At 40.2% G+C, this 26888-nt stretch overlaps 6 protein-coding genes and 1 long non-coding RNA gene across 11 annotated transcripts; 5 read left to right on the forward strand and 2 right to left on the reverse strand.

Annotated features, from left to right (window-relative positions):
- Nucleotides 1-480: 480 nt before the first annotated feature.
- LOC134180568 (neuroglobin-like) lies at nt 481-2010 on the forward strand. The gene is made up of 4 exons (XM_062647748.1): nt 481-679; nt 773-952; nt 1300-1525; nt 1613-2010. The coding sequence occupies exons 1-4, from the start codon at nt 588-590 to the stop codon at nt 1754-1756; spliced, it is 642 nt and encodes a 213-aa protein (XP_062503732.1). The 5' UTR covers nt 481-587; the 3' UTR covers nt 1757-2010.
- Nucleotides 2011-2741: 731 nt separating this feature from the next.
- On the reverse strand, nt 2742-8570 carry LOC134180565 (serine palmitoyltransferase 2-like). Of its 2 annotated transcripts, none has more exons than XM_062647742.1 (12): nt 8290-8570; nt 6864-7021; nt 6606-6751; nt 6425-6549; nt 5561-5654; nt 4822-4927; nt 4612-4669; nt 3711-3872; nt 3485-3648; nt 3331-3429; nt 3137-3266; nt 2742-3076 (listed from the first exon to the last, which is right to left on the reverse strand). In XM_062647742.1, the coding sequence occupies exons 1-12, from the start codon at nt 8554-8556 to the stop codon at nt 2996-2998; spliced, it is 1590 nt and encodes a 529-aa protein (XP_062503726.1). In that variant the 5' UTR covers nt 8557-8570; the 3' UTR covers nt 2742-2995. The 2 variants fall into 2 exon arrangements, with proteins under 2 accessions (XP_062503726.1, XP_062503727.1); XM_062647743.1 differs by lacking the exon at nt 8290-8570 and adding an exon at nt 7913-8163.
- Nucleotides 8518-11902, forward strand: LOC134180566 (solute carrier family 35 member F6-like). 4 transcript variants are annotated; one of them, XM_062647746.1, is made up of 17 exons: nt 8518-8650; nt 8711-8784; nt 8863-8942; nt 9532-9605; nt 9682-9737; nt 9970-10237; nt 10308-10383; nt 10544-10638; nt 10693-10737; nt 10799-10854; nt 10915-10967; nt 11025-11090; nt 11164-11246; nt 11308-11347; nt 11417-11550; nt 11614-11672; nt 11740-11900. In XM_062647746.1, the coding sequence occupies exons 1-17, from the start codon at nt 8555-8557 to the stop codon at nt 11750-11752; spliced, it is 1368 nt and encodes a 455-aa protein (XP_062503730.1). In that variant the 5' UTR covers nt 8518-8554; the 3' UTR covers nt 11753-11900. The 4 variants fall into 4 exon arrangements, with proteins under 4 accessions (XP_062503730.1, XP_062503731.1, XP_062503728.1 ...); XM_062647747.1 differs by having other exon boundaries at nt 9970-10031; nt 10098-10237; nt 10915-11090; XM_062647744.1 differs by having other exon boundaries at nt 10915-11090; nt 11740-11902.
- A 14-nt stretch (nt 11903-11916) lies between these two features.
- On the reverse strand, nt 11917-15064 carry LOC134180564 (uncharacterized). Its single transcript, XM_062647741.1, has 3 exons — nt 14975-15064; nt 14256-14765; nt 11917-14004 (listed from the first exon to the last, which is right to left on the reverse strand). Exons 1-3 carry the CDS (start codon nt 14994-14996, stop codon nt 11975-11977), a joined length of 2562 nt encoding a protein of 853 aa, XP_062503725.1. The 5' UTR covers nt 14997-15064; the 3' UTR covers nt 11917-11974.
- A 1547-nt stretch (nt 15065-16611) lies between these two features.
- On the forward strand, nt 16612-22176 carry LOC134180348 (basal body-orientation factor 1-like). The gene is made up of 16 exons (XM_062647486.1): nt 16612-16754; nt 16831-16947; nt 17013-17070; nt 17132-17197; nt 17274-17402; nt 18287-18367; nt 18433-18513; nt 18575-18645; nt 18896-19109; nt 19695-19898; nt 19970-20037; nt 20203-20298; nt 20361-20417; nt 20474-20581; nt 20648-20707; nt 21949-22176. The coding sequence occupies exons 1-16, from the start codon at nt 16684-16686 to the stop codon at nt 22031-22033; spliced, it is 1566 nt and encodes a 521-aa protein (XP_062503470.1). The 5' UTR covers nt 16612-16683; the 3' UTR covers nt 22034-22176.
- A 293-nt stretch (nt 22177-22469) lies between these two features.
- LOC134179871 (glutaredoxin-related protein 5, mitochondrial-like) lies at nt 22470-25137 on the forward strand. The gene is made up of 10 exons (XM_062646877.1): nt 22470-22504; nt 22562-22705; nt 23078-23134; nt 23449-23491; nt 23564-23633; nt 23700-23782; nt 23838-24506; nt 24569-24590; nt 24654-24785; nt 24844-25137. The coding sequence occupies exons 1-7, from the start codon at nt 22502-22504 to the stop codon at nt 23960-23962; spliced, it is 525 nt and encodes a 174-aa protein (XP_062502861.1). The 5' UTR covers nt 22470-22501; the 3' UTR covers nt 23963-24506; nt 24569-24590; nt 24654-24785; nt 24844-25137.
- Nucleotides 25138-26343: 1206 nt separating this feature from the next.
- Nucleotides 26344-26669, forward strand: LOC134179789 (uncharacterized). The gene is made up of 3 exons (XR_009969899.1): nt 26344-26484; nt 26558-26582; nt 26644-26669. It is a non-coding gene; the product is annotated as an uncharacterized LOC134179789 (long non-coding RNA).
- Nucleotides 26670-26888: the final 219 nt, after the last annotated feature.

Consider the following 26888-nt stretch of genomic DNA (forward strand, 5'->3'; position numbering starts at 1 on the left):
CTTTCCAAGGGACGTGCCACCTGTAGACGCACGAGTTCTGTATCAGAATCATTTTGGTGTGTTTTAGTTTTGGATTCAGCTCTTCCTTACTCTGTCAAACCTGCCTCTGTCCATGAGCGTCCAGTGGGTTTATAACAGGGTTGTTTCTGTTAGAACTTCTAGCATCTTCTAGTCTGTAGCTACGAATCGTAGGATAGTGGGTCTCCTAGCATTCTTTCTTTTCTCCTCAAATTACTTGTGCGTGTAGCCACATCGCAAATTCTGTAGTTAGCAACTAGCTACTGAATTTACTATTGGACGAGTCCTGCACAATGACATGTAGGACTGTGGAGGTGGGTAAGACCGCTCGTTGGAACCACATCTAACCTTACCGACTTGAGACACGAGATAACGCGAAGAAAGCGCCAATTAGAGACAAACCGCTAGATAATGTGGCCATGGTGTAGTAAGGTCATCCGGATGAAACTATTCATTCATTAATTTACGCCTTCAGCAACGTAGGAGACTTTCCTTTCTTATGCAAATAACTTGGCAAAGAAGCTTAGTATTGATCTAGTTGTCTTATCAACGCAAAGGCAATCGCAGCGATGCATATAGTCGTCATAAGAATGCCCTATTCAGTCCCTCCGTGTGACAAAAACCGTCTAACCAATAACCGCGAAGCTAATCGGACGATTCGGTATATTCTAATCGAATTAATATTGACTCGTGGATTGTACACATATACGCAGCACCTCGAGTGCGACTCTGCAGTAGCGCTTTTTCCATCCAGGCAAACATCGCAATCGGACATCATGGGCAACGCGAAGAGTAAACGCAATCGTAAAGAGAAGACGACGGCAAAGCCCGAGGAATCAGAGGAGTTGACACAACAACAAATAGAGGCAGTACAGCTGACGTGGAAGGCCGTGAAGCAAGATCTACAGGGCCATGGTATCAAATTCTTCGTCAGGTAAGGTAGCTCGAGGGCAAGTGAGTAGGCAGGTGTGGTAAAACGCGTAGTTGCGATGTTACAAAATGTAGTCGGCGGCCGTCAGTCGTCTGCCGTCTCTGATTACACGACTGTTAGCGCTGCGTGTTCGTGCATCTGCAATCTTGATCAAAAGCTCGCCGCATTCTTTCCTCCCTAAGCGTTGCTACAGTCGCCGATGTCTTCCAGCAACTTCATTTCGCAGCGAATTACGAGGAAGGCGGGGAGCAATTGGTTAGATTGACCGGAAAAGATGTAGAGCTCGAATTGCACAACTTGTTGCGCCCAGAAATACGAGTGGTCTCAACTAGTTGTGTTTTCTTTTGCAGAATATTCGACATTGCACCTGGCGCCCAACAGATCTTCGCCAAATTTCGCGATTTGCCGAAAGATGAGCTGCCTAGCAATCCCGACGTGCAGAAGCATGCTCTCAATGTTATGGAAACTGTTGGCAGTGCAGTCGACGGTCTCGACGACCTCGAAGCTCTCACTCCCGTGCTCCTAGATCTCGGAGCCAAACACGTACAGTGGGACGTTCAAGAGGAGCATTTTGATGTGCGTCGTAATTGCATTCTGATTCCGAATCCGTATAATTGACGTTAATTAAGTAGGTGATACTGTCACGTGTGTGTGTTTATATAGATTGTCGGTCAGGCGTTGTTGGAGACCCTCGCTGAAGGATTGGGAGAAGCGTTTACTCCGACCGTCAAGCAGGCCTGGACGACTGTGTACAACTGCGTTGCTCACGGCATGAAGCAAGGAATGAGGAACGAGCGCGAACAATGACATTGCACAGCAGACGTCTCCTAGATAGTACCAGAAAATTCAACTCATCAAAATTATTCGCATAAGAGAGATCAGTAAGCATAGTGAGCTATGAAAACTAAATGTACTACACGTACATGTGTTTGAGTAAGGGACTTGTTCTGTAGTGTTGTTTATTGTAATGACTAGATTTCTAATGCCTTACAGTACGTTTTGAAGTTGCACTAGTAGTACACAAGTACTAGCGGCAAATTTCTAATACATCAAGAGTCTTAAGTTTGTTGTTGTACACAAAGGTGTTAATTACCTATTGAGAGGAATGTAGTAGACTACAGTAGTCACCGAGTTCGTAGTGGTCTGGTAGACGTAATTTAGTGCGTCAGTTGAGTTTTTAAACATTCTTTTCTAATCGTTAATCTGGATAATTAGATTTTTAGTTTAGTTAACCTTGATAATCTGTCTATTCTCAAGTTCCCAGAGGCTTATAACTGATTTGTAGCATTGACACACTATCCGGTAGCACGCAAAAAAAAGCATCAACTACTTCAACTACTGCTCCCCTGCAAAGAAAGAATTAACTAATTGACACCTAACATGTGCGTATACAGTAGTAGCTGTCAGGTTGAAGTACACAAACAATAACACGTGCCTACACGTGCTCAGCATCATTTCGTCCACTTGTGTTAATTAATTCAGTGGAAGTGGTTACTGCAATGAACGTGGGAAGCGTATGACTGAAACAACTTGGAATGATACTTGATTAAGATCTGAGTCATCTGTAGTATAGCTATTGATTGATAAAGGATCTATACGTACATACGTACATATTATATATCACAATGGCGTTGACATTATCTATATATATAACTAAATAGATATAAATCTTCTGTCGTGTTACATGCGCAGCAAGGGTGATTGCTCTGTGTGTCTGGGTCCCTCTAATAGTTATAACTATAATAACTCCAACCACCAGATTAATTAAGCAACTGGGGCTTGCAACTCACTAGATAATCAACAACCAGAATAATTTAATCTGCACTACTACACATGACTACATGATGGCAAGTGTCCTTCAGGTCTCAAACTACAGTTTGATATGACATCAACTAAGAAAACGTATCAACATGGTAACAACTTACATTCATGCCCAAAGACAAACTCAAAAGTTGAAAAGGAGACTCTATAATCACCGAGGATGAAACATTGGGTTACTAGCAGGCAGTCAATAAGTTCTATAATCACGATATTTCACCACAGTCATCAGTGTGAGTTTGACTTCAGTGGATGACAAGAATATTTCAGCTGCAGTCGGTTTCCTACATCGTCCAAGACTGCTAAAGCCTGAAAAACAGCAAAACATTGCTGTTGGCAGATACTTACGCAAGGTCAACATGAATTCACCTCATCGAGCATCTCCCTAGTGTGAGCTGCTGAGAGACAGAATCGAGCTCGAGTTTCAGTAATCCCGGTGGCAGGAAAACCGACAACTACGACGCCAATACCTCGTGCTAGTAGCTCCCTAGAAAAGGCTCTACACAATAGTAGACATATTAAAAGTAAGCAATCCAAAGAACAAAGGTTGCTGATTCACTAACGCAAGCTTAGCAGGTTGAAAGATCATTAGAGGAATAACAGGCGAGTCGTGATTTCCCCAAACAATGAAGCCCATCTCCATCAATCTTCGCCTCATATACCTATAACACTCCTTTATATATTCTGGCTTTATACCGATTGACAGAAAAATGCTACCTGCTGTTCTCTGCTAATTGTTTCAAGCGATGTCTACCCAAATCGGTTCCATCTCGTCCCATTATCGTTTTGAGAGCAGAGACTGCTTGGGCAGCAACAGGGCCTGACATGGAGACTGCATAAGCATCATTATGTGAGTGCCTTCTCACCTGATCGACAATCTCCTGTATTATTGTATTGGTTTGGTTACAAACACGAGAAAAATGAGAGAGAAACCTTCACTAACTTCGCTTGCAGCAATGTAACCCCCACAAGCACCAAAGCTTTTGGTAAACGTGCCCATCATAATATCAATGTCGGCGGGATTAACACCCCAGTACTCACATACACCGCGACCAGTTTCACCCATTGCTCCGATACTGTGAGCTTCGTCCAAGTAAACATACGCCTGCCACAATCAATATGCAATAAGCACAACTGCAAATAAAGCAAACAAGCACACAGGCAGACACATAGACGACAGAATTTTTGCTAATGTTTAGACAAGACACAATCAGCCAAAATGCTTTCATTGTCCATGCTCATATTGCAATGCCATACAACGAGGACACAATGTACTATCAGTTGTAGAAAACATACACGACGACTATGGAAGACATTCATATGAGTTGCCATGCTCTCGCAAACATCTTTCTGTTCTGTACCCTTTCCCAATAAGCGTTCATTTGTGCATACATAGAACTGCTGCCTGCTACTTTTCTTGCATGTACACTTAGTATATAGCAAATGCGTAACCAAATCAGCAGCAGCAGCAGCAGCAGCAACAACAACAACAGCAGCAGCAGCAGCAGTACGTCTTACCAATCCTGATGATACTTTTGACAAGGTCCCTCTAGTCTGGATACTGGAAGACAAATTACCTACGAGTATTTTACACAATCTATGATAAGGGTTCGATGCGATACTTCAACAAAAATTACAGGGAAGTTTGCATGCCCAATCAACAAATAACGATTACTATGGAGCACAGATTGAATACGTCATCAATGTATGTGCGTGCTTGTGTATGTTGTGTGTGTGTGTGTGTGTGTGTGTGTGTGTGTGTGTGTGTGTGTGTGTGTGTGTGTGTGTGTGTGTGTGTGTGTGTGTCACTGTGTGTAACAGTTACACATCATTAATTAAGAAACCTTGTATTTCTTCTTTAGTTCAACCACTCTTGGCAAATTGACAACAGACCCTTCCATACTAGAATAAACAACAGACCACTTGTTATCATAGTTACCTTACAGAACAAGCCTCGGCCTCCCAGACCAGCGTAGGGACGATGCAAATCGTCCTCTTGAATTGGTGCTACACGGGTCTAGGAGGCCGAGGCTAATACAGAACTGCTGTTGTACCTGTAAACTCCCTCAACAACAATCAGTATTTTCTTGTACGGACGCCTGGTCCTCGGCTGGCCATAAACAATAGCATGACGCAGCTTGCGCTCTAAGTCATCCATATCTACATGTACACAACAGTTCAACAACTGACAAGAGTTTTTTAGCATGTCATTTTCTGTCTGTGCTTTTCATGAACTATGGCCACATATTGCCAAAACTACATACACAACACACATACACACGCACGTGTGCGCATGCGTGCACGTGCGTGCACGCACGCATGCACACACACACACACACACACACACACACACACACACACACACACACACACACACACAACATAGAGACGTGTATGTGTGGTGTACATACTTGCTCAGCACCATACACTACAAACTTTTCTAATGCAAGGTTGGTCTGACCATTGATCTCTATGTTTCTATTCACCAAAGTCACAAGTTATCAAGCCCCTGTGTACGTCCCTGTGTATAGTACAAATTATGTACACACAAGCATCATAATCAGAAAAACGATTTCAATGATTTAGACTCCATCACTAAAACCCCAAAAATGACAAATTGTGGAATTGTACCATGTATTTTAATATCATTGATGATAACACCTTGTCTAACTGTTAACAGTCATTAACTTTCCAAACATCCAATTCTATAATCAAATGACACTAATAATACACCATCCATAAAGTGCTGTTTCATGTATGCAAGTGTGGTTACTGTTCACTCAACATACGTACCATTGTGCTTAAAAAGTTCGATTTTGGCTCCAGACAGTCGTGATCCCAAAACGATTGAAGCATGATTTAGTTGATCACTTATGATCAACGATCCCTATGAAACACAGCAGTGAGCCAGCCAAATGCGACACAACCATTAACAAGCAACACAACCATTAACAAGCAACAAGCACAAACACACATGTTTGTGATAACAAAATTATGATGATTTCTGCACTGTTTGTACACAGTCCACAAATCACTATAATTTTCTATAGAGCATTACAGGCTGCTCAACATTTCATATTGTCAGCACTACAACTAAGTGACGTTTGTATGTAGTGTGGCTGCAACTATTATTCACTCTCTCAATGTCTTTTTGAGGTGGTAGGTTAGCATGAAAGATCCTAACGAATTTGATCGAATAGCAGTGACATGGTTAGGCCACTGCAAATATATATTAGTTCCTGGTCATTGTCTGCATATTTTTTTGTCACAAATCAAGGAAATTAAATATTATTACGCATGTACAGTATAATCGCTGAATACTATCCCATGCGTTTAGAGTGCTGCAAGTCCAAAGAATGGGCGAAGTACAGAAAATAGTAAAAACTTTACTTCATTACGCCATCCATACTTTTTGTGTTTGTGTACCTTTGGTACAGAATTGGAAACAGTGAAGTTGGACCTCAAATGCTGCATATTTTGTTTTCAAAGTTAATACAATTGAAATCTATTTAGTGGGCGTAGCATAACAATAATAAAAATAATAACCGCCTTTGTCAAATTTTGAAGGACTCAAGACCAGAAATAATACATTTTCTTGGTGTGGCCTTAGATTTGTCTAGTAGCAGTGTCTTCGCTGTCAAAGCCAAATCATTCTACCTTGCCAACTACAACTGGTAAGTTAGCAGAGTTTGTAGCAAAACCCATTCCAAATGTAAGGGCTGCCGGTTTGCCTACAAACTCAGCAACAAGCTGCTCCAACTCCTTATGAATATCAAGTGTTCCTAAACAACATACTTCTCTACAAAAACCGTTCAAACGTTTGCAGTATCAAGCATACCCAATTCTCGTCTACTACTGCAAGTTCCAGCACCGTATGTTGAAAGAGCACGACGAGCATCTTCTGCACAGGAGCCTTGTGTCTCAGCAAATCCAAGATAGTTATAAGAGCTGAGATTTAATGCACGAATTTTTCTGCCAGTAACTCTAATCAAATTAGAAAAAAGAGTAAATACATTTACAAAAAGGCAGCATCATATTCAGACCATAAATCAAACACATAGTTAAAAGTTATCGTAATTGGTCAAGTTGTGCATACTTGAGATCACTGTTAAATGAATCTGTTGTTTTCCTCTCCAAAACATCAAAATGGTCACCTGCATTGCTGGCAATTGGCCGATTCCAACAATCTTTTATTCTGCCGTATATGTTGAGAGTGTACATTGCTTCAAAGTCAGAGTACAAAGGAACAAAGTCCTAGATAGTAAACATGGCATCAACACCATACCACAAAAATTAGTATCTGTTGATGTGCAACAACCCCTTTCGTTCACTAGCATATTTAGTCTATGTTACAGTACATTGTTCTCTAGCACAAAAGTGTGAACCAACAAGTTACAAATTAAGTGTGCCTTTAGTATACTAAATCATACATTGTAACAAGTAACTGACACACATCTTGTTATATAGAGATGATATTGGCAATTCCTACAGTAATCTCCTCCCCTTTTTGTTGGGAAAAGTACTGTACCTCTCGTTGGGAGGAAGGCGAGTGGGAGGGAAGAAGTGTGAGGACGGAGGGATGGATGGAACCATCTTCATACAGCATTCATTCCCATCAGACATCAGTAAAAGCGTGTAGGTCCACCTCAATCTAGACAACCTCTTCAAAATAGTCAAGCCCAATGTCCTGAACACCGTATTTGAGCATTGAAATCCTAGTCATATGTGTGGGAGTAACATTCAGAACATGCCAACCAACTGGCGGCATTGACTAAACTTTACAGCCAATAACAAAGCCATGGTACAGCAGTCTTACATCAAAACAGTTTACTAATGATCTAGTGCAAGCAGTTTACAAACTTTCCTCAACATGACTAGCATGGAACAATTCACACACGTAAGAAGCAAAATTGACCCTTTACTAAAAATTTTAAAAAACCTACTACTTCAACATGATATAGTGAATCCGACATACGCGCTAATAACTGTGTGTGCATCTGCCCATCTAGCAAGATCACTAGAACATACAGTCACCCGTGTACACAAGTACGTAGCATATCCGCATCCGTTTCATGCATGCTTGTGTACTACACAAAAGACTCACAACCAATTATTATCCTGTCCTACTAATCTAACGTTACGTACAAGATCAGCAGTCCATCAGGCCACCATCACGCACCGCCTTTTTCTCCAAATTTGGATACAACATCAACATGCACGAAGTACGACGACAACTGAGCAGAACTGGCAGCTAGCTAACAACATTACACGTATGCACAGTCACAATCAAAAGAAGGGAAATCTGCATGCACAGCAAAGTTGCTGCGATCGGCGTAACGTAGGTCGCGTGGCTCTCTCCTCCCTGGTGTTGAGTTGTTCCGCCGAAACTTCCGCCGCCAGATGAGGTGGAGCAGCTGCTGCGTGAGACCGCATGATAACAGTATGTAGCATGCACAATGCACGTGGAGTAATCTCCTGGGACGGGAGTAGATACAAAGTGACAACGAGCACCCGTGACTTACCTTCATGCCTTCTACTTTAGCTCCGTATCGAATCCAACCCCAACGTCGGAGTAGTTCTCTCAGGTAAGATATAAGAATGAGAAGACCGAAAGCGAAGTAGGTAGTTATCGCTGCCCACAGCGGAATGACTTCGAATGATTCTGTGTGCGATGGTAAATCACATGGTTTCGAATTCGTTGTCGTGCCATTACAATGTTTTTCAGGCTCTAATGGCTTCACATAGCCATTCTGCTGAGCAACAACAGTTTCTGTGACACTGGCCGACATGGGGTCAAAAAGTATACGGGACATCGACAAAACGCAAATTATACGGGACTTCGACAATATTTTCTTGGCACAAAAATTACACATTGATATCAACGTGCGTTCTCAATTTTGCTTTCCGTAAACTTCCGTAATGGGAAGATTGAACTGTCTGCAGATCATTCTAGCAACTGGCATGCTAATCACTGGCTCGATCAATACTTTATCTAAGAAAGCACAGAATGACTGCACGTAAGGGCATGACCACTGTGTTGTGTCGTGGAGTGTCGCCTGCTTACGTAAATTGAGTTGATGTGATTTCTGATGCAGAGTGGGATATAACAACAGTCATGGGGCGCCACCTCACAAATTTGATCATCCTTGGTTTCAAACCCTTGTCATGTTTACTGGTAGGTGCACTCTAATAACTATGTTAATTAATTAGGTGAATCCTGAGGTTGTCTAAAATTCTAATTTGCTATATTTTCTATGACAAAAGTGAGAGGACTCATTACACACAGTAACTGGTCTAGTCTTGCAACTGGTCTAGGAAGTAGATCAATGTCTTTTAGTAGAAAGAAATTTAATATATTGTGAAAACAAAACAGAATGTACTTTCATTGATACTTCCAGATAAGATTCAAACGGTCTGTATCTGTGATGGAAAGTGCTACTTTGTCTACAGGATTATAATGTAGTTTATAGATTAATTCAATTTAATTCAGCCACATCATATACAGTACTGGACAAAAGTTTTGAGCCACCCTTCAACAATCCTTTTCTTTGGCCTTAAAATCATTTACTTATGAGTAAAGTAGACAATACCACTATCAATAGAGTCAAAAACACAAAACTGTATCATTTCAGTGTGTTTAATAGAACAGATTACGCCTAATAATTAGTATGGCGTAATACACACGAAAATAGACTAATTTGCAGGGTGGCTCAAAACTTTTGTCCAGTACTGTACAAATGACTGTGTTTGTTTCTTTTCTATAGGAGAGTCTTTATGCCTTATTGGCTTTGCTATTCAGCGGATAAGAGAAAATCGAAAATTGCAGATTTCAAGAGAAGTTAGTTGACTTAGATCGTCGATCATCATTTTTTTGAAGCTCAACAGACTTTTGTCACACGTCTTTGTGATTACAGGAAGAATTTACAGCTTGGAATACAAACAGAGAATACATTCATTATAAAAAGCCACCGTGAGTTTAGAAGCTGTAATTGATAGTTATTGATCATATTAATTAAACGATCAGTTTTAGTGAGTGCAAACCTACATAAAGTTGCATGCTCTTTGACATAAGTAGGAATGCAGAAATATTGCTTTTGTTGAGGAAGTAGTTGCTTGTGTGTGATGTCATTGTTGTATTTTATTGCTTGGTTTGGTGACAGACACAATCTTGTGTATATTGTTGTATGTATGTTGTGATGTAGGGTATGTCATTGGATTTTTATTTTACCAACTCTCTGTGATTTGACAGGAACAACTTTGGCTGGTGCCTATAAACTTGTTCTGTACCGAAACGTAATGTACTGTTTTGCTTGTTCTTTTTATTTCAAAGGAATTGGCCTTGTCATTGTCAATGCTTCAGTGTGGCAAATGCTGAGGGGCTCCATCATTGTATTTACTGGCATTCTGTCTGTTTTGTTTTTAAAGAGAAAATTGAAGTGCTTTCATTGGGTGGGAATACTATTAGTAGTGGTACAGACATTTGTTATTTAATTTGTAATTGCAAGACAGTAATTGTTTTGTGCATGCTGTTTTGAAATAGTTTGGACTGTGTGTTGTTGGACTATCAGACGTGTTTGGTCAGGATCAGTCACATAGTGGTTGGCGTGTTATAGTGGGTGAGTAATCAGTCAATAAGTGAGCAAAGAGAATGTTATGCTATTATTTAATGTTATTATTAATCTATGTTATTATTAATATCTGTCACTGCAAGTTAGGTGTGGGCATTGAAAAATGTCTGTACTAGATCCATGCTGAGAGTTGTGGTTGTGGTTTTAGGTATCATATTGATTGTGGCTGGTCAGCTTGCTAGTGCTGCTCAGATGGTAGTTGAAGAGTCGTTCTTAAAGAAAAGGCGATTCGCTCCACTACAAGTATTATAATGCGTTATGTGACTTGAGTTATGTAAGCTGTACTTCCTTCTTCAGGTAGTTGGAATGGAAGGCCTTTTTGGAGTTATTCTAACTGCAGGAGTAAGTCACACGAGGTGTGGTGTTTGTATTGGCATGTATACACAAGTCTCTTGCTTATCAGGTTGTACTGCCCATTCTCTATCATATTAATGTTAATGGAAAGCCATACGAAGATGGGTGAGCAACTAAAGTGTGTTATGCTCTTTGATATTGTCATATATGATTATGGGTATGCAGACTTGATGCCATTTACCAAATTATGAATAATTGGGTTCTTCTGGGAATGACATGTATATTTCTGTGTTTTCAGTGTGTTCTTTTCACTACTGATGTTCATATGTTTATAGTGCTCTACTTGACTTCAATAATATTCTATAATTATTGTGGATTGGCAGTCACAAAGTCACTGACAGGTGGCTATAGTATCCCTTTGAACAGAATGCTTGACTGTTTGCTCAACAATTTGCTGCATGTTATATATTTTAGCTGTTCATCGGACTCTAATTGATGCATTGAGAACAATAGTCATTTGGGTCGTAGAACTGGTGATCTATTATGCTGGAGCTGAGGTACTTAAAATCTCAATAATATATACTTTAATTTATTCATTCATTCGTGTTGATATTACAGAGCTTTGGAGAAGGATTTAGTTGGTGGAGCTTTGTTCAATGTATGATATGTTGTTCTTATGAGATTCACTTGGTGGCTAAACTGTTATTCAATGGTCGTTGATCCATAGTGGACGGCTTTGTGTTTTTGCTCATGGGCACATTGCTTTACTATGAGATTGTTGAGGTACAGTGCCTTGGAGCAAGCAAGACAACGCTTGAAAGGTTCTTTGAGAAAAGCAAAACTGGTGAAAACAGTGACAGCGTGAGCCTTTGATTAATTAGGATATTAATTAGGATGCCGGTATCATTATTTGTTATATGGTAGGTTACTTTGCTTGGAGACAAAAGCGAAGATGATGGAAATGACGAATACGGAAACAGTGAGTAAGTAAGACACCAAAATTGATACTCTCATGGATTATCTATTTTCAGTACAATACAATGCCTGTAGGATTACCACATAACGGTCAAACAATATGATGGCAAGTCACTAAAGGATGTCTCTATTGTGTACCAGGACACAATGGTCCATAATAAAGTAACACTCACATGAGATTTTGAGAGGTTGATATCAACCTTAATTAGAGTATGTAATAAAACATACACTTGGTTGTGATAACTACAAGCTATGGCAGCTATGCTCAATGATAATGACTTAGCATGATCAATGGACTATTTTAAAAAAGCTAGACACAACTAGAAAACAATGCAAGAGTTTTGAAAGCATTCCACAGAACTTGAGGTTGGGCTTCACAAACGAAACGCTTCTTTAGCTCTATACTGAACTGTCGTGAGGTAAGAGACTGTCCCGCCAGTGACAAACTGGAGTAGTCGTTGTCTTCACACATAGCCATCTCCAACTGTTCTTTGAGAATCCACTGACAGCAGTCATCGACAGACATGAGTGGTGTGTTACTAGGAGGTCCCCACAACATCAGGCCGACAACATGGATCAATGTTAGTGTCTCTTTCCGTGCAGATGGTTCGTTTAAGACCATATTTTTCAAAAGGCTGTGAAGAGAATTCGAATAGCATGATGGCAATTCTGGTATTTCACTGTTACTGTAATGAGGTTTGGCCATCGAAGAGCCAGGAAATTCATCATTCCAGGAATTGCTGTTGGGACTGCTGCTAGGAGGTTCTCTCAGGAGATTGAAAAACATCCTGCCAATTGCAAAGGTATCAGATTTGGCATATATATCCAGTAAAGTCAGTTGTGTCGTTGCCGTATTTGGAGGGCCTGAGCGGCTCCATCGTGCAAGCTCTGGTGCCCAAGCATGAGCATTACCTGCAAACACCTGTGTTTTTTCAACAAACTCAACAGCAGCTGTTGGTTTTAGTTGTTGTCTTTGCACTGGGAGAGATGACAAACTATTAGTCCTGCTTACAGCAGCATTATTTGCATCCAATCCATATCCACTCTCTATTTGTTTATGCTTGTCATGTGACTGGCAAGCAGAGTTAGCAGACTTGATAACACGTCTAGCAAAACCAAAATCAGCAATGACCACTTCCCAGCCAGACATTAATATATTTGATGCTTTTAGATCACGATGGACAACACTATTAGTGATTAAATGATGAATGCCACAGAGAAGTTGGTAAATGATTAGAAGGTACTCCCATTCTTCCACACCAAATGGTGGAATTGAGTATTGTCTCTTCTGTTCAATGATCCATTTTTCTAATGTAGTCTCATACTCAGGCATTACAAGGAATGTGGTTGTACTTGCCATTTCCAATGGTACATCAAACTGTTGGGGAACTAAGAACTTCAAGTATTGATGAAATGATGCAGTTGACCCTTGATAGTGGTGTATAACAGGAAGGACATAGGGGGATGGTGGAAGAGTGAGGGGTACATCATGTTCAGCACCAAACTGGGCACGTAGCCAAGGTGTTCCACTGAATCCAACACCATGACTGCTCTGCAGCATGTTGATGAGATTATTCATCATCTTGAGCACAAGAACTCCAAATTTCACATGTCGAATACGAAATACTAAACTACAGCTGCCTTCTAACAGACCATCAAGTTTTCGATTAAACGGACCATCACCAATTATTTCAAAATCTTTGTTTAGCTCCCACTGATGACCAGCTTTTGTAGTCAGAGTCTGTCGCAGGCTTTCATATGGCATTTCGAATAGTTTAATGCATGATGCAAGCAGTCCCTGAGCTACTTGAAACTTCTCAACAGACACTGCTTCCAGTAACCCAGCAAACATTGCTGGCTGTAATACCATTCGACTGCTTTGTCCTGCTGCACCCTGTGATAACACTACTTTGCTCTTCACTTTAGGTTTGGTCATTCCAGCATGCAGCTGCAATGTAAGAGATGCTGTTTGTTTTCGAAGTTCTTCACTTTCGGTAGAAGTTTCTTCTAGTCTTGTCTGACAAAACTTCAGCTTTTGCCTTACTGCTTGACAGTCACCTTTAGTTATTCTTAGCTCCTCTTCAACTTGTGCCTTCTCTTGCACCAATCGCTGATGATCAAGACGAAGTATTTCAAACTTCTCTCTATGCAAACTGTTTTCTTTAGGTGCTGAAGTAGGCTGAATTTTGGTCTCTGCAGTTTTTGCCACTTCAAATTTTTCGTTGCTAATTCGGCCATGCTGAAATTGCCCAGATTTATCTGATTGCTCTTCAAGTGATATGTGGCCCATTGATTCAGTCATCGGTTCACAAGTAACTGGCATTGCAACTGGTGCCAACCCTAAATCATAAGAATTTCTAACTCCTCATTTTCTTATGTTACACTCGATAACAATCAATCATGCAGGGAAGTTAAGACTACACTATCACATCCTCCTCCTACTGCCTGCAACCGGTCAACACCCAAGGACAATCTGTAGCAAATCCTCCCATAATTTCCACCCACAAAACTATCAGGTCTGGTGGTGGACCCTCTTAGATGCTACAACAGGTACTCATATTACTTACTTTAATTAAGCAATTTCAACTAACCTTGACGTCTGTTTGCATTTTCCATCATTGCCTTGAGGAAGGATGCTGCCTCGATCATCTCATTGCTGTCTGCCTCAGCCAGTGGTGTTCTACCCTGCTGATTCCTAGCAGTCAACTCAGCTCCACCGTTCAGCACCAACAGACGTATCACAGCCAAGTGGCCCCTCATACAGGCCATATGAAGTGGCGTATCCTCATTGCCGTTGACAATGTTGGAGCTCGCCCCATACTCTAACAGCGTCTCCGCCATTTTCAAAAATCCACGGTCTGAAGCCGCGTGTAAAGCGGTCGATCCCCATTTGGTTTTTGCATTAGCATCTGCTCCTCGATCCAGCAAAGCAGCCACAAGATTTTCATGATGTTTACTGACGGCCCAGTACAAGCAGGTAGCTTCCAAGCTATCCCGAGCATCGACGTCTGTACCTTCCGCAATGTAGGACAACACACTGCTCGTGTCACCAGCCTTAGCTGCTCTATGCATCGCCATTGCTTTAGAATCGGGAGAGTAGGCTAAACACAGAAGGAAAAATTACACGAATGTTCACGGGGTATAGAGTGGAACGGGGTGGCTCTAGCTACCAGGAACTCTCGTGATCACATACAAATCCGTATTACAAGTTATCTCGCAACAGTAAATTTGCATATGAGTACATGCAATGTCATGCCAATAGATGCCAGACGGATTAGCTCAGAGGAAACGCCACGTAAGAATACAGTACCTCCATCCCAGCACGTTGCCATCAGACTGATCCAACAGAACGAAGAAAGACTAGAAACTTAGCTGCGCAACACATGCGAAAGGAGTCCCCTTCGGTCTCCTCTGGCAACTGCAGCTTGCAGTGGCAGTTTTCGCAGTAGCGGCAATCGATGCACACTGATAGTGGATCAGGCAAAGAATGACGTGTAGAGTCGAGTCGCAAGAGTGTTTTTAGATTTATAGCGGAAGTATTGGGCTTGCGGTTTGTACTATGTAAAAGGGGATTCCCCCTTTAACCGATTAGATTTATTAGATTAGATAAATGTGGCGTCCTGAATGCGAGAGCTTGTAGCGATTGTACGTACACCGTGGATAGGATCTCGCACGGCGGTTGTCTTGTCTCTGTGTTCTGAGAATGAAAGCAAGAGATGGAACACGTGGTTGGATAGGATCACATGGAACAGTTAGTACATGCACACTGCACCATGCACATGCAACGTCCAGGTTGTTTTAGTGCTCTTTACTTTTCAACTCTAACTGTACCGTCTAGCTTCAATTAAATAACAGCATACACGGACGTCTACTAGTAGATAATTTGCTTCCTTGTCAATATTGTATAAACACTCTGCTGTTGTTTACTATCCTATAGCTGGAGCTCTCACCGTTGTCCGGTTCAATCGGCCACTTCTTTGAAAGAACTAATCAATGCGGCAGCTTACATCAGTATCCTTCCTTAATTAATTGTTTTCTGTGTTCACCAGGAAGTAACACTGCAAGGAGTAGGGTGTGTACTAGGGTGTGTACACTCCACCCTGACTCCAACTCCACCCTATGTACCATGATACACCATGATACATCAATACATACACAACCATGGGCACCACAATCACCTTTGTTGTGAAACCTGTGAAGGATGCAAGTATTGAGTTGTTAGAAGCCAGAAGCTTCCAGCAATCTCATAATCACCAGATTTGTCAATGAGTGGATTACTGTGCAGCATGTAATACAGGGGACTGAGCTAGATATGTGGTGTGTATGTGTGTGTGTGTGTGTGTGTGTGTGTGTGTGTGTGTGTGTGTGTGTGTGTGTGTGTGTGTGTGTGCAGACAAACAGCAGCACAGTGTTTTTGTAATTAACTAAGACTATACAATCTACTACAGTAGAACAATCTGGCCATCGATCTCATCTGTTGCTGCTACAGTCTAGATGATGACCATGCAACTACAATATGACCTATACGTATTTATAAAACAGTTAATAGTGATTTAAGTTAACATAATACAATTACTATATCATAACTTTGAACTTTGCACTATCAGTGATATTCGCTTTTTGAACAAATCCTACATATCAAATCCCATCCGGTTGCCTAATACTGAAAAATAACGTTGATGCTGATATATTGTATAGACTAAGTAGTTAGAGTTAAGCACGACACTAGTCAACGTAGCTAGCTCGTCGTTAGTTTATCAAATCTGAGAACAGGATCAAAGAGGTAGGAAAACTAAAGCACGTAGATCATTGCATTGTGTGCATTGTTTAATTACTTAAGTTAATAAAGACATTGAACATTGCAAACGAAACGTGATGGATCGATCATTACCTTAGAATCTGGCGACAGCTTGTTTCAAATCTCGTAGATATCAATTAGGTTTGTTTATCACGTGATTGGTTGCATGACAACAGAGTGTATAGTAGGTACTGTATGTAGCAACAGTTGCTACACACGAAATGATGAAGAAGGGAAAGAGCAAGGGAAAGGGAAAAGGCAAAGGGAAAAAGGGTGGGAAGAAAAAGAAAGAGTAAGTTTTCTATTAATGTGTAGATTTTGTCAATTTACGAGGGGCCCTCTTGCGGGTTTCACTTTGCTTCGTTCAGTAAGAAAGACAAGAAGCCGAAGAGTGCAAAGGAAGTGCAGTACCGGGAGGCTATAACCAACGCAAAGGTTTGGGAGGCACGTTTGGAATCAACAGAGAAATCTCGACTCGAATACAGGCGAGAGATGCTGCGATCGCGAAATGACCTTTTGCATGACTTCATAACGACAATTACACTTGCAGAGAGAATGTCCGGAGGCTTGTCCATGAGAACGATGATTTACAAAAGAAAATGGCACAGGTGTTGAGAAACACATGCAGACGCAGAAACACTTGCAATTTCTTACCCTGTAGCTGTTTAGAATGAGAAAGACACTGTTGAGGTGCTGTCATTTCTAAAGCGCGAGGACGTGGTTAAAGATGATCAGGTGTGCAGGATGGAGAGTATAGTTTACTTGATTGGGATGGTATATGGTTGAGCGTTTGTTGTTTGGGTTGTGGTAGATGTCCAAGTTGCAGCAGCAGCTGAAAGATTTTAGGCGCGAAGGTCGTGTTGCTATTGAAGCGACAGAGAGAAAGTTTGCAGTTCAGATTGAAGCAATGGATGCATCTCTTGTGCAAAAGGATGAAGAGGTATGCATAGATGGCTCTCTCTGTCTGTCTGTCTGTCTGTCTGTCTGTCAAAGAAGTATATTTTTATAAATCGGAACTATTGCTAAATCAAACTAAGCAACTCTTAAGTTAACTAAAAGTATAATATGTGATACACTACAGTTGTCTGTTTGTCTGTCTGTCTGTCTGTCAATACATATATTTCTTAGGCAAGACATTATTACAGTCCTAGAATACGCTAAAATCAGCAAGTTCTAAGACAACTTGGACTCTTAAGCCACGTTTACATGGGGTCCGCTAAATTGTGTTGTAGGCTCGGCCCTGTTTGTATTCACATGTCCATAACCACCATCGACCTCTTAGCTAGATGCGCAGGGTGTGAAGTATGAGTCAATCGCATGAAACAATGGTGGGACGCAGAAGCATACTATATGGACCGACGAAGAGGTGACGGCACTCATGATGACAGCGTGCAAAACCAACTCAATGGCGTGACTAAAATTATTTGAAAAGCATGTGAGATGAGTTCACAATCGTCCACCATGATTAACAGCATGCGCACGCTAGTCAATGATGGGCGGAGCTATATCATGACTGGGGCCTGACCTGGCATTCGAAAGTGAGCCATGCCCGTAGGACCGGGTCCCATAACATCGTGTAAACGAGGCTTTAGAGGTCACTAAGAGTCAACAGTTGACAATAAGCTAACAGAGTTAGTCTAGTCTGTCTGTTTGTGTGGCTGTCTGTTTGTCTATGGTGTGTCTGTCTCTGTGTTAGGATGAATAGATGGATTTATTGAAACATCTTAATGCAAATATGTAATCAATGGTTAGGTTGGGTGTTGTCATTTTTGTGCCTGACTCTTCTCTTTATTCACACAAATTAATAGTATCTTTTTTTGTTAGATTGAAGCTCTGCAGGTAGAATTGAAGCAGGTGAAACACTTTAGACAGAATCGTGCTCAGATGCAGAAACAAATGGAGGAGGTCAGCCACGATATTTGCCCAGCCCTATAATTCCCAATTCAAGTATTGCTTTGGTGCTTGTATAGTTGCAAAATACAATTGATGATTTGGAGTTGCAAAACAAGCAGTCAGTCATGCAGCTAGAACAACGTTATCTAGAGGAGAAAGTATATACAATCTCAATTGTACTGAATGTTTGGTCATTGGTTTATGCACTTGCTGTGTTAGGCAAGACTTCAGCAAGAAGCAAGTAGAAAGGTGGAAGAGCTAGCGGCACAGGCTCATGATGAAGCTGTTCGGTAATAGATTGTTAGTAGTTGCAATACATTTTTCTGATCTAGCTCACATGCTTAATTAACCTTTTGGCTGGATTGGAAATGATGTTGACCACTTTCTTGTGCAAAAACCTTGTTTCTATACTATACCATACTATACCATACCATACCATACCGTACCATACCATACCATACCGTACCATACCATACCATACCATACCATACCATACCATACCATACTATACCATACCATCCTATCCTATACCTATTGCAGGAATTTGGATGAGACAACAAAGTCTGTTTACAAGGAGAATATTTCTCTAAGTGAGGCTATCACGTACCACACAACACAGAGTGAGCAACTACAAAGCAAGGTTGACACTTTGGCAAGCGAAATTGCATCACTGAAGGATGAGAAGGAGCTCAATGGAATGCTAGTGCAAAAAAAAGTGGTTGAATCCAAAAAGCACAAACGACAGATCAAAGAGGTAAGTAATATTTAAACACAAGATGTAAGCATTTGTTTTGTAATTGTAGAATATTAGGTTGGTATTTGTTTTTATTAATAAAAGTTTTAAGAAGTTGGGTATTTATTGGACAGTTTGTTTATCACTATATCTGGAGAAAGCGGTGTTAGAGCTAAAAGGTGTGAAATTATACATACAAGACTTATATAATATGCTTCTAGACTGTATTATTGAATGGAGTAGCTGGATGTGTGTAAATGCTGGTGTCTTATGTACTGCTGTTATGTTCAGTATGCTGGTGTACTGTGCTGTATATTGAAAATTATACAGACTATTTGCATTTATTAAATGACATTAGGAAGCAGGAAAATTGCACTGTAAATTGTTGCATTGAAAGGAATAAGTATGAAGCCTGCAGTCAATGACGAAAGTATTGCCAGGTCAAATAGTTTAATTAAATTGCATCAACTAAATGTCAAAACTGAGACAATTATGGATTGTGTAGAATGATGCATGGAAGTCTGTTTGTATATGAAAGTAATATAGATACGTAGGTGTTCAGTTTTTACTGAAATATTGAAAATGTAGTTGTGTGCTGGAATTTAGCTTCGTGAAAAGGTGGAGACGTTGGAACAGACACTGACTCAAGTGGTGAGAGAATTTGAAGTGGAGAAGGAGATCTTAAGACGACAGACAGAAGCTGAGTTGAAGAATAGCAGAGACGAAATTAGTCGTCTTCAACGTCAACTTGAAATGAGAAACAAGGAAACGAATCACATTAAACTGCTAGCAAAAAACTTGCTTTTGCAGGTTAGCTTGTTTTTTGGATAATCACTAATTAGGAAATCGTGAAGTTATAATTTCTTATGATGTCATTGTAGAGGTCAGATGTTGAGACATTTTTTCTTGATGCACTAGAGCATGTCAAAAAGGAAATATCTATCAACAGGTAGGCTGCATTTCTAGACAAATGTGTCATGCATTGGACATGAGGGTGTCACTGAACAATTATTGAGTACTACAAGTTTATTAATTAAATAAGACAGTTTGTTACTATCAGACTGCAGATCCAACAGCAGGGCGTTTTTGTCAGTGGTTTGCGGTTTTGTTTCAGAGCTGAATATCGCAAGCATGCATTAGTGGCTTATCAGAAGAGTGTTGCTGCAGCTCAGCGAGGAGAGCAAGAGTTGCCAAGAGTGCGAACATTTAGGTTGCAGTTATGATTAGATCTGTAATGGCAAAGAAGACATACTTTCACTTTGTTCTGTGTAGATTACTAGATCAAAGTACCAACAGTGTTTATAAAGACTTGGAACAAGCGGAAAGCTGGTAGATTGTGATAGGTTGTTTTTTGTTTGTTTTTTTAAAATTCTTGTTTGTTGTAGGAGTCATGTATCTAGTAAGGTAGATGTTGGTGATTTGACGTGGGAACAGAAGGAGCAACTTCTTCGATTTCTCTTTGCGAAGATGAATGGTCAAGGGAAACAAAAAAGGCAAGACATAGATGTTTAATTATACGTTTATCAACATTGGTTTTAATACAGTGATTTGAAATCTAGAAAAGCTGAGCATTCTCAGCACAGTCTTGTGCCATTGACTAAAGATGAAGACAGATCTGAGTTAGTCATGTTTAATTCGTGCATCTTTCGGCAATTCCACTTTCCACTAACTTACCGTGCAGCTCAGTCCATCTGATTAGAAAAGTTCTGCTTAAATGTACCCTAGGAAATTCGGAGCACTACCATGTATTTAGACCCGGATATGTCACACCTATCCATGCATGCATTCATGTAAACAGCTAGACAACAGTGCCGAGTCTGAGCGAGAAAGACTGAGCTTGCACAGCAGCGAGAGCACTTTATAGATCTCTCATAATGAAACGATTTGTATACCAACATGCAGCAGCAAGCAACAAGTCAATGCATGAGCAAGACACCTTCTATGAGGTTCCGGTGATCGCAGCTCGATTTGAGCATGCGCACCAGTCGCATTACAGAATGCTTGGGACTGAGCCCAGAACAATAGTAGCTGCCAGTAGAAAACGCACGAGTCGAGTGATTGGAAAGAAACGGTTGACTTCTGGATTTTACTGTATTGAAGTATGGATACGTGGCCAGCGGGTTGATTTTTCAAACATTGAATATTGATAAGTGGAAAAGTGCAACTACGGATAAGTGGAAACCATATATGAGTAAGTGAAACATCTGCTGTTGAACGTTGGACTAATGTACACCCACCCAATGATGCTATGATAATGGAAAGTGGAATGGCCGAAAGGTGCATGGATTATGTTTTTCTTTGTGTGGTTGTGATCATCTGTCCATTATAGATGCATGTAGGTGTTGAGGTTTAGGATTTGAACAGACTGCCAATAATAGTTGCTTCACACCTATTTGCAACAAAAAAATGTGACACAAAGATATTACAACAGATTGACTCAATGATCATGCATCTTGTTTCAGACATTTACGTTTTGTGTGTACTGTTATCTTCTCATGTAGCCAAATGCACTGTAAGCAGTGGCAATAAACCAGTGGTTTGCACTGGCCATAATTAACTGGCATTGAATTGGTTCTTGTTATGCACTTTATCGTAGTTGATGTATCTCAGCCATTTATTTGGTGCATGATATTCCTGATAACAAGGACCATACAGAAGAACTTCAGTCTTGAAACCTATTCTGTTACTGGCTTGCCACATACTATATATACAGTGGAATAAATGCCTTCCGTAGATATTACTGGTAAGCTACAACACTTGATACTAGCAACTTTACTAACAAGACTCAATTTTTCTGGCTTTTTGTGTATTACTATGTATGTATCACATCATAAATCACATCAGAATTATATTGTTGCAGGCAACATGGTGAGAGCATCAAAGAAGAACAGACTTTTATTACTCAGCAAGGAGAAACCACTGCTGCATCAACTGTTGTGTCTTAGCTGCGTTTCAAAGTGATTTGGTGAAGATGGAGTAGCAAAATAGGACAAAGACATCACATTATATTTTGTACATTATATCTGCAGATACAACTTAATTGTGGTAGAGATGCTTATTGTTGTCTTTAAGAATCTCAATCAAACCACTTTCTCACTGTGAAGTTGCGCATGTTAGTCTACTGACTCAGTGAGTAATCATTGTCCTGTATGGATCAGCAAAACGTCGGGCAGCTTTTACTGTACTCTCTGTCTGTTTGGAAGTTTGTATGAAAGTTCATTCTTTAAATTTTTCTTATTTTCTTACCACAGAGGGTATTTTTACTTTGGAAAATGGTCTAACTTACTACATACGTGAGACCATATTTTTTCCTGATATTATTGTGTAGCGCGTATAGTTTGGTGGAACTCGAGGCTATTTATGTCAGTGCGCGAACTGGTCATGGGTTTCCGAGTCTGTTGGCAGAGACTCTGATGGTTGGTTCCAATTCTTATTTTTCCACTTTAATTAATAAGCAGTGCTCGTGCGTTTAGTTTATGTCAACAACAGGAAAGGCTGCTACTGTTGTGGTTGGGTCTCTTATCGGGTCATACGCTCTGTGGAAATGTCTCAGTAATCATCCAACTTCTAATCTCAAGTCAACTGAATCTACAGGCTCACATGAATATCTTCACAAGGTTTGTAATATTTTGGCAGGCTTTTGTTTCATGATATTTCATCTAGAAACGATGTGTGTTGACAAAAAATTACACTTTAACTTGATTAATTTTATCAAAATTATTCTATTATATTGTGATACCATAGTTTCAGCTTTTGACTGAATACTAGAATTAACTAAGCAGCTCAGCAGATGATCTAAATAATAGAGGAAGCACAGACTGGTGTATTTTTTATACCTACAATTCCAGATGTGTAGAAAGGTATCATTTATGATTTCTAGGTTAGTTGTTGTGATGTCATTTTTTAATCATGAAAATATCTCTAGCTAAAAAATTAGACTGCTTTTTACATTTGATATATTATACACATAGTAATTGTTTGTTTTCTAGCTGGTAAGCAAGGACAAAGTTGTTGTCTTCATGAAAGGCGACCCTCTGAATCCCAGGGTTTGTGCATATCTTTGTTTTTACTCATTATTTTAATCAATCTATAAATTAACAGGTGGATTTCAAGCTTAGATTAGATTTTTGATTGACACACTAGTTTATAGTCTTTGTTGTGTTGTTATGTAATACTGTGTGGTCAGACTCTGCTTACTGCTCATCTTATTACGCTGTACTCTTTTGTATACACATTTTGTCTGGATAGATATTGTAAGACATTTTCCTGGTCTTGTTCTTGGTGACTGGACAACGTTTTATTCTTATTCTAGATACATATTTAGTAAGCAATGTAATGTTTTCTATTGTACGTTTTCTAGTGTCGTTACAGCAAGCAATTGGTTGATATCTTGAAAGAGTACGGTATGCTATTTGTGACTTGTGTGCAGTTAATGGATTACATAATAAGACTTTGTCATTTCTGATTTTCATAAGGTGTGAACAAATATGCTTCTTACGATGTACTGAAGGATCCAGCAATGAGGAGTGGTATCAAGAAGTACTCGTAAGCTCTATAGATAGCAGCCATTTGCTGTTTGTAATTTAGTTCAAGTGTGTTGCTGCATGACAGTGATTGGCCTACATTACCTCAACTTTTCTTCAAAGGGCAGTTTGTGGGTGGAGTCGACATTGTTACAGAAATGCATCACAATGGTAAAAGGGATTTCTAGATCTTTGTCTGAATTGTGTTTTAGTTTATGTGTTGTAGGGCAGCTCGGTGAGGAGCTTAGGAAGGCAGGAATTCGATCGAAGTTGGCTGAGAAACAGGAATTGCAACAGCTGGGTATACGTACAGCTTTGTTGGAGAAACACAAATTTTACAGAAATAAGTAGACTTGTATGTAGACTGTCATAAGGATGTACAAAACAAACCTTTGGGTAATCAATATCTGCAGTTGAATTTGGTAATGGTAGAAATTAGAGAATTCTGTTAATTTAGAGATTTACTGTTTGTAATTTTTCATATTTTTGCCGTCTGTCCATGCCAACTGCCAAATTCTTATTCATACATCATGGCATACCTAACTCTTTCAGAGAACATTTGACCTACTGGGTGAATCAAGTTTTATAGCGAATTATATTATACTAGCTGTATAGGGTTGGTTATAATATTGATGATGAATATTGATGACACTTCTGTTCATTTCTTGCATGTCTAAGGTGTTATTGACCACATCATTGTCTTTGCGTGCTAAGAGGCGGGAGCTTATAACAAGTGATCAAGAGAGGTCTCACCTGAAGATCACTTGCAATTGCTCTTTGTGTGTGTGCGTGTGTAAAGACCTTGTCGTTTCAAAGACTTTACTTTGTTTGAAGAACATACCGTTCCAAGACTTTTGTTACTCAAGATGGTAGTAAACATATTTGTAACATACTGGTAAGCATTTAGTTGCTTGTAGATTTATTGAGTACAAATACATGTTTCTTATGTTTCTACAGAGAATGAGGGTACGAGCCGAAGGTCGGATGTTCTTGTGACTGGCAAGTTTCTGTGGTATAGGTTAATTTTTGGTTGCCTGACTAGTTCTTAGAGCTGAAGGAGAAGCTCAATGAACGATTCGGCTCAGACGTAGACGTTCAAGGAAAAGAGACCGAAGAGGAGACTGGGTGGTTGGAAGTACAGGTTGTGGGTGGTAAACTGTTGCATTCTAAGAAGGTACGCAATTGTACAGTTATGAAACACTCAATATCTTTGTTAGAACTACTTCCTTTAGAATGGAGATGGCTTTATCGACACTGAAGAAAAGCTGCAGAAGATTTTTCAAGGTGTCGAGCAAGCTATGGGGAAAAAATCTCAAAGTTGATCTAGCTAGCCAATAGTCAATATGAACTGAAAGATTCTTTCTGCAAGTAACTGTGTGCTCGTTTGTGATGGGTTCTACTCAAACCAGTGACAGTAGAGCCTTGATGTCATGAGCTTCAGCTGCATAGCAGATTGGTTTCTTATTTGCTAGAAAGGAAGTGTTTACTTTGACACGGTTAGCCAATAGATTATAAGATTCTCACAAGATTGTCAGTAGACTTCACATTATCAGGCCCTCACTTCTTTAGCTGCTTAGTGTTCACATCACCTAATGCAAAACGCCTAGCGTGATAATTATTAGACACTCTCAACAGAGCACTTTGCCGCTATACCTACTCCTAGTCTCTCATAGTCAGACTCTCTCCAGCCATCAGACTTCCGGGCAAGATGCAGTTGATTTAACGTCATTTTGATTTATAAACTTAATGTATGGCTATGCACAAGTTGATGTGACTAACAAATTTAACCTAACTATAAACTAAGCTCTATCTACATATCTATACCATGCAGTCCGGCCTGTTCAAACAGTGGCCGTTGTGTGACTGTTGTGACTTCTTTCTAGGTTGTAACTTTCAATATAGTATTACCTGGCCTTTTTGGTCTACACAGCAAGTTTTACTGTCTTCAACAACATAAATTATATTTCAATTTGTGCAACATGTACAGTAGTTTACATACTTCAAATCAATAGAGCGAATCAAAAGATGCCGGACAGGAACGTTCTAGTATTTATGAAGTCGATGGCGTATGATGCATATATAGTCGTGGATCTACGTCATACCATATCGGGTATATGCAGGACAGCTAGAAACTTAATAGGGATTTAATTTGCTCGTGTAGAGCTTTCAACTAATAAGATCATATATATCGAGCTTTCAAGAACATATTAGAACAGTTGTCAGTAAAACTATGGTGCTACAACGCCAAGATGCTGCATGCACGTATGCAATTAGAAGTTTTAGATGTTCGTAGTTGGGATTTGCCTACTTGATTTGGGAGAGACGTTGGAAGGAAGTTGGGGTATTGTAAAATTCAATGTCTTATCTTTCAAAGAGCGCCTGTACTGAAGCACTAGAGTGCTAAACTCTACCTGTTATGCAGTAGGCGGAGCGAGTCTGTATCGTACGTCACGTGATCGGCCAGCGCTGCTATTTACTACAGTTTACACCCTAGCGTTTCACACCTTGTTGTAAATCAAGCTAGAACTGCTCGTGCTGAAAACTGTAGTTGTGCCCGAGAACGTTTGAGTCTCTACGATGCAATTAGCGCGCGTGTCTAGCAACATCATGACGTCTAGGCATCTCAGATCTTACCAAGCGCGAGCTTATTTGTTCTTAAGTGTTGGATGTATTCCTGACCACTCCTGCAATGCACCTAGAATTTCCATCTTGTGTCGCGCTCTGCTCGACTTTTAGCTAACGTGCGCGAGTATGCGTCATTCTGACTCAGGTTTCGATAGCGCAACACGCGTGTTTGGATTACCCTCGATCTTTCGTACAAATTGCAGTGCTTTTGCTATAACTATGGTTGTCAAGATAAAGATAACTTACTGGTAAGTGTTCTGATTGGTAATCTTGTCTGGAGGCCCTTTTCAGTCTAGCTGATTTGTTGTTTTCGATCGTTAGTGGCGCATGAGGCTACGCTTCAAAGGTGGGCATATCTGAGTATGACAGTTGACTATTTTTAGCTACGTCGTTTCTGTGTTTTGTAGTTTCAGAAGCTGAAGTCTGATCTCACCGATGAATTCGGTGATCAAATTGAAATCGAAGGAGAAGGCACCCCATCTGTAACTGGTTGGTTGGAAGTACAAGTTGTTGGCGGCAAACTGTTGCATTCTAAGAAGGTACGTATTCTCTATCTTTGCGCAGAGAAACCTTTTGCTACATACTTCCGTTGTCATGTAGAACGGTGACGGGTATGTCGATAGTGAGGAGAAGCTTAAGAAGATTGGGGATG

Source organism: Corticium candelabrum, chromosome 5, assembly GCF_963422355.1.
Source record: "Corticium candelabrum chromosome 5, ooCorCand1.1, whole genome shotgun sequence".
In the NCBI taxonomy this organism is placed as follows: Eukaryota; Metazoa; Porifera; class Homoscleromorpha; order Homosclerophorida; family Plakinidae; genus Corticium; species Corticium candelabrum.

What these genes read in the sequence shown, in the direction of transcription:
- LOC134180568 (XM_062647748.1), top strand. Translation starts at nt 588, where the DNA reads ATGCATATAGTCGTCATAAGAATGCCCTATTCAGTCCCTCCGTGTGAC. An exon ending in GGTATCAAATTCTTCGTCAG is followed by an intron (nt 953 to 1,299) that starts GTAAGGTAGCTC and finishes TTTCTTTTGCAG; the next exon opens with AATATTCGACATTGCACCTG. An exon ending in TTCAAGAGGAGCATTTTGAT is followed by an intron (nt 1,526 to 1,612) that starts GTGCGTCGTAAT and finishes GTGTTTATATAG; the next exon opens with ATTGTCGGTCAGGCGTTGTT.
- LOC134180566 (XM_062647744.1), top strand. Translation starts at nt 8,555, where the DNA reads ATGGGGTCAAAAAGTATACGGGACATCGACAAAACGCAAATTATACGG. An exon ending in AATTACACATTGATATCAAC is followed by an intron (nt 8,651 to 8,710) that starts GTGCGTTCTCAA and finishes AACTGTCTGCAG; the next exon opens with ATCATTCTAGCAACTGGCAT. An exon ending in AGTCACAAAGTCACTGACAG is followed by an intron (nt 11,091 to 11,163) that starts GTGGCTATAGTA and finishes TATATATTTTAG; the next exon opens with CTGTTCATCGGACTCTAATT.
- LOC134180565 (XM_062647742.1), bottom strand. Translation starts at nt 8,556, where the DNA reads ATGTCGGCCAGTGTCACAGAAACTGTTGTTGCTCAGCAGAATGGCTAT. An exon ending in CTAAAGTAGAAGGCATGAAG is followed by an intron (nt 7,022 to 8,289) that starts GTAAGTCACGGG and finishes TTTACTATCTAG; the next exon opens with GACTTTGTTCCTTTGTACTC. An exon ending in TTTCAACCTGCTAAGCTTGC is followed by an intron (nt 3,267 to 3,330) that starts GTTAGTGAATCA and finishes ACTATTGTGTAG; the next exon opens with AGCCTTTTCTAGGGAGCTAC.
- LOC134180564 (XM_062647741.1), bottom strand. Translation starts at nt 14,996, where the DNA reads ATGGCAACGTGCTGGGATGGAG. An exon ending in GGCAACGTGCTGGGATGGAG is followed by an intron (nt 14,766 to 14,974) that starts GTACTGTATTCT and finishes TTCTGTGTTTAG; the next exon opens with CCTACTCTCCCGATTCTAAA. An exon ending in AAATGCAAACAGACGTCAAG is followed by an intron (nt 14,005 to 14,255) that starts GTTAGTTGAAAT and finishes CTTATGATTTAG; the next exon opens with GGTTGGCACCAGTTGCAATG.
- LOC134180348 (XM_062647486.1), top strand. Translation starts at nt 16,684, where the DNA reads ATGATGAAGAAGGGAAAGAGCAAGGGAAAGGGAAAAGGCAAAGGGAAA. An exon ending in GGTGGGAAGAAAAAGAAAGA is followed by an intron (nt 16,755 to 16,830) that starts GTAAGTTTTCTA and finishes TGCTTCGTTCAG; the next exon opens with TAAGAAAGACAAGAAGCCGA. An exon ending in TTGGAACAAGCGGAAAGCTG is followed by an intron (nt 20,418 to 20,473) that starts GTAGATTGTGAT and finishes TGTTTGTTGTAG; the next exon opens with GAGTCATGTATCTAGTAAGG.
- LOC134179871 (XM_062646877.1), top strand. An exon ending in CACATGAATATCTTCACAAG is followed by an intron (nt 22,706 to 23,077) that starts GTTTGTAATATT and finishes TTTGTTTTCTAG; the next exon opens with CTGGTAAGCAAGGACAAAGT. An exon ending in AGTGGTATCAAGAAGTACTC is followed by an intron (nt 23,634 to 23,699) that starts GTAAGCTCTATA and finishes GCTGCATGACAG; the next exon opens with TGATTGGCCTACATTACCTC.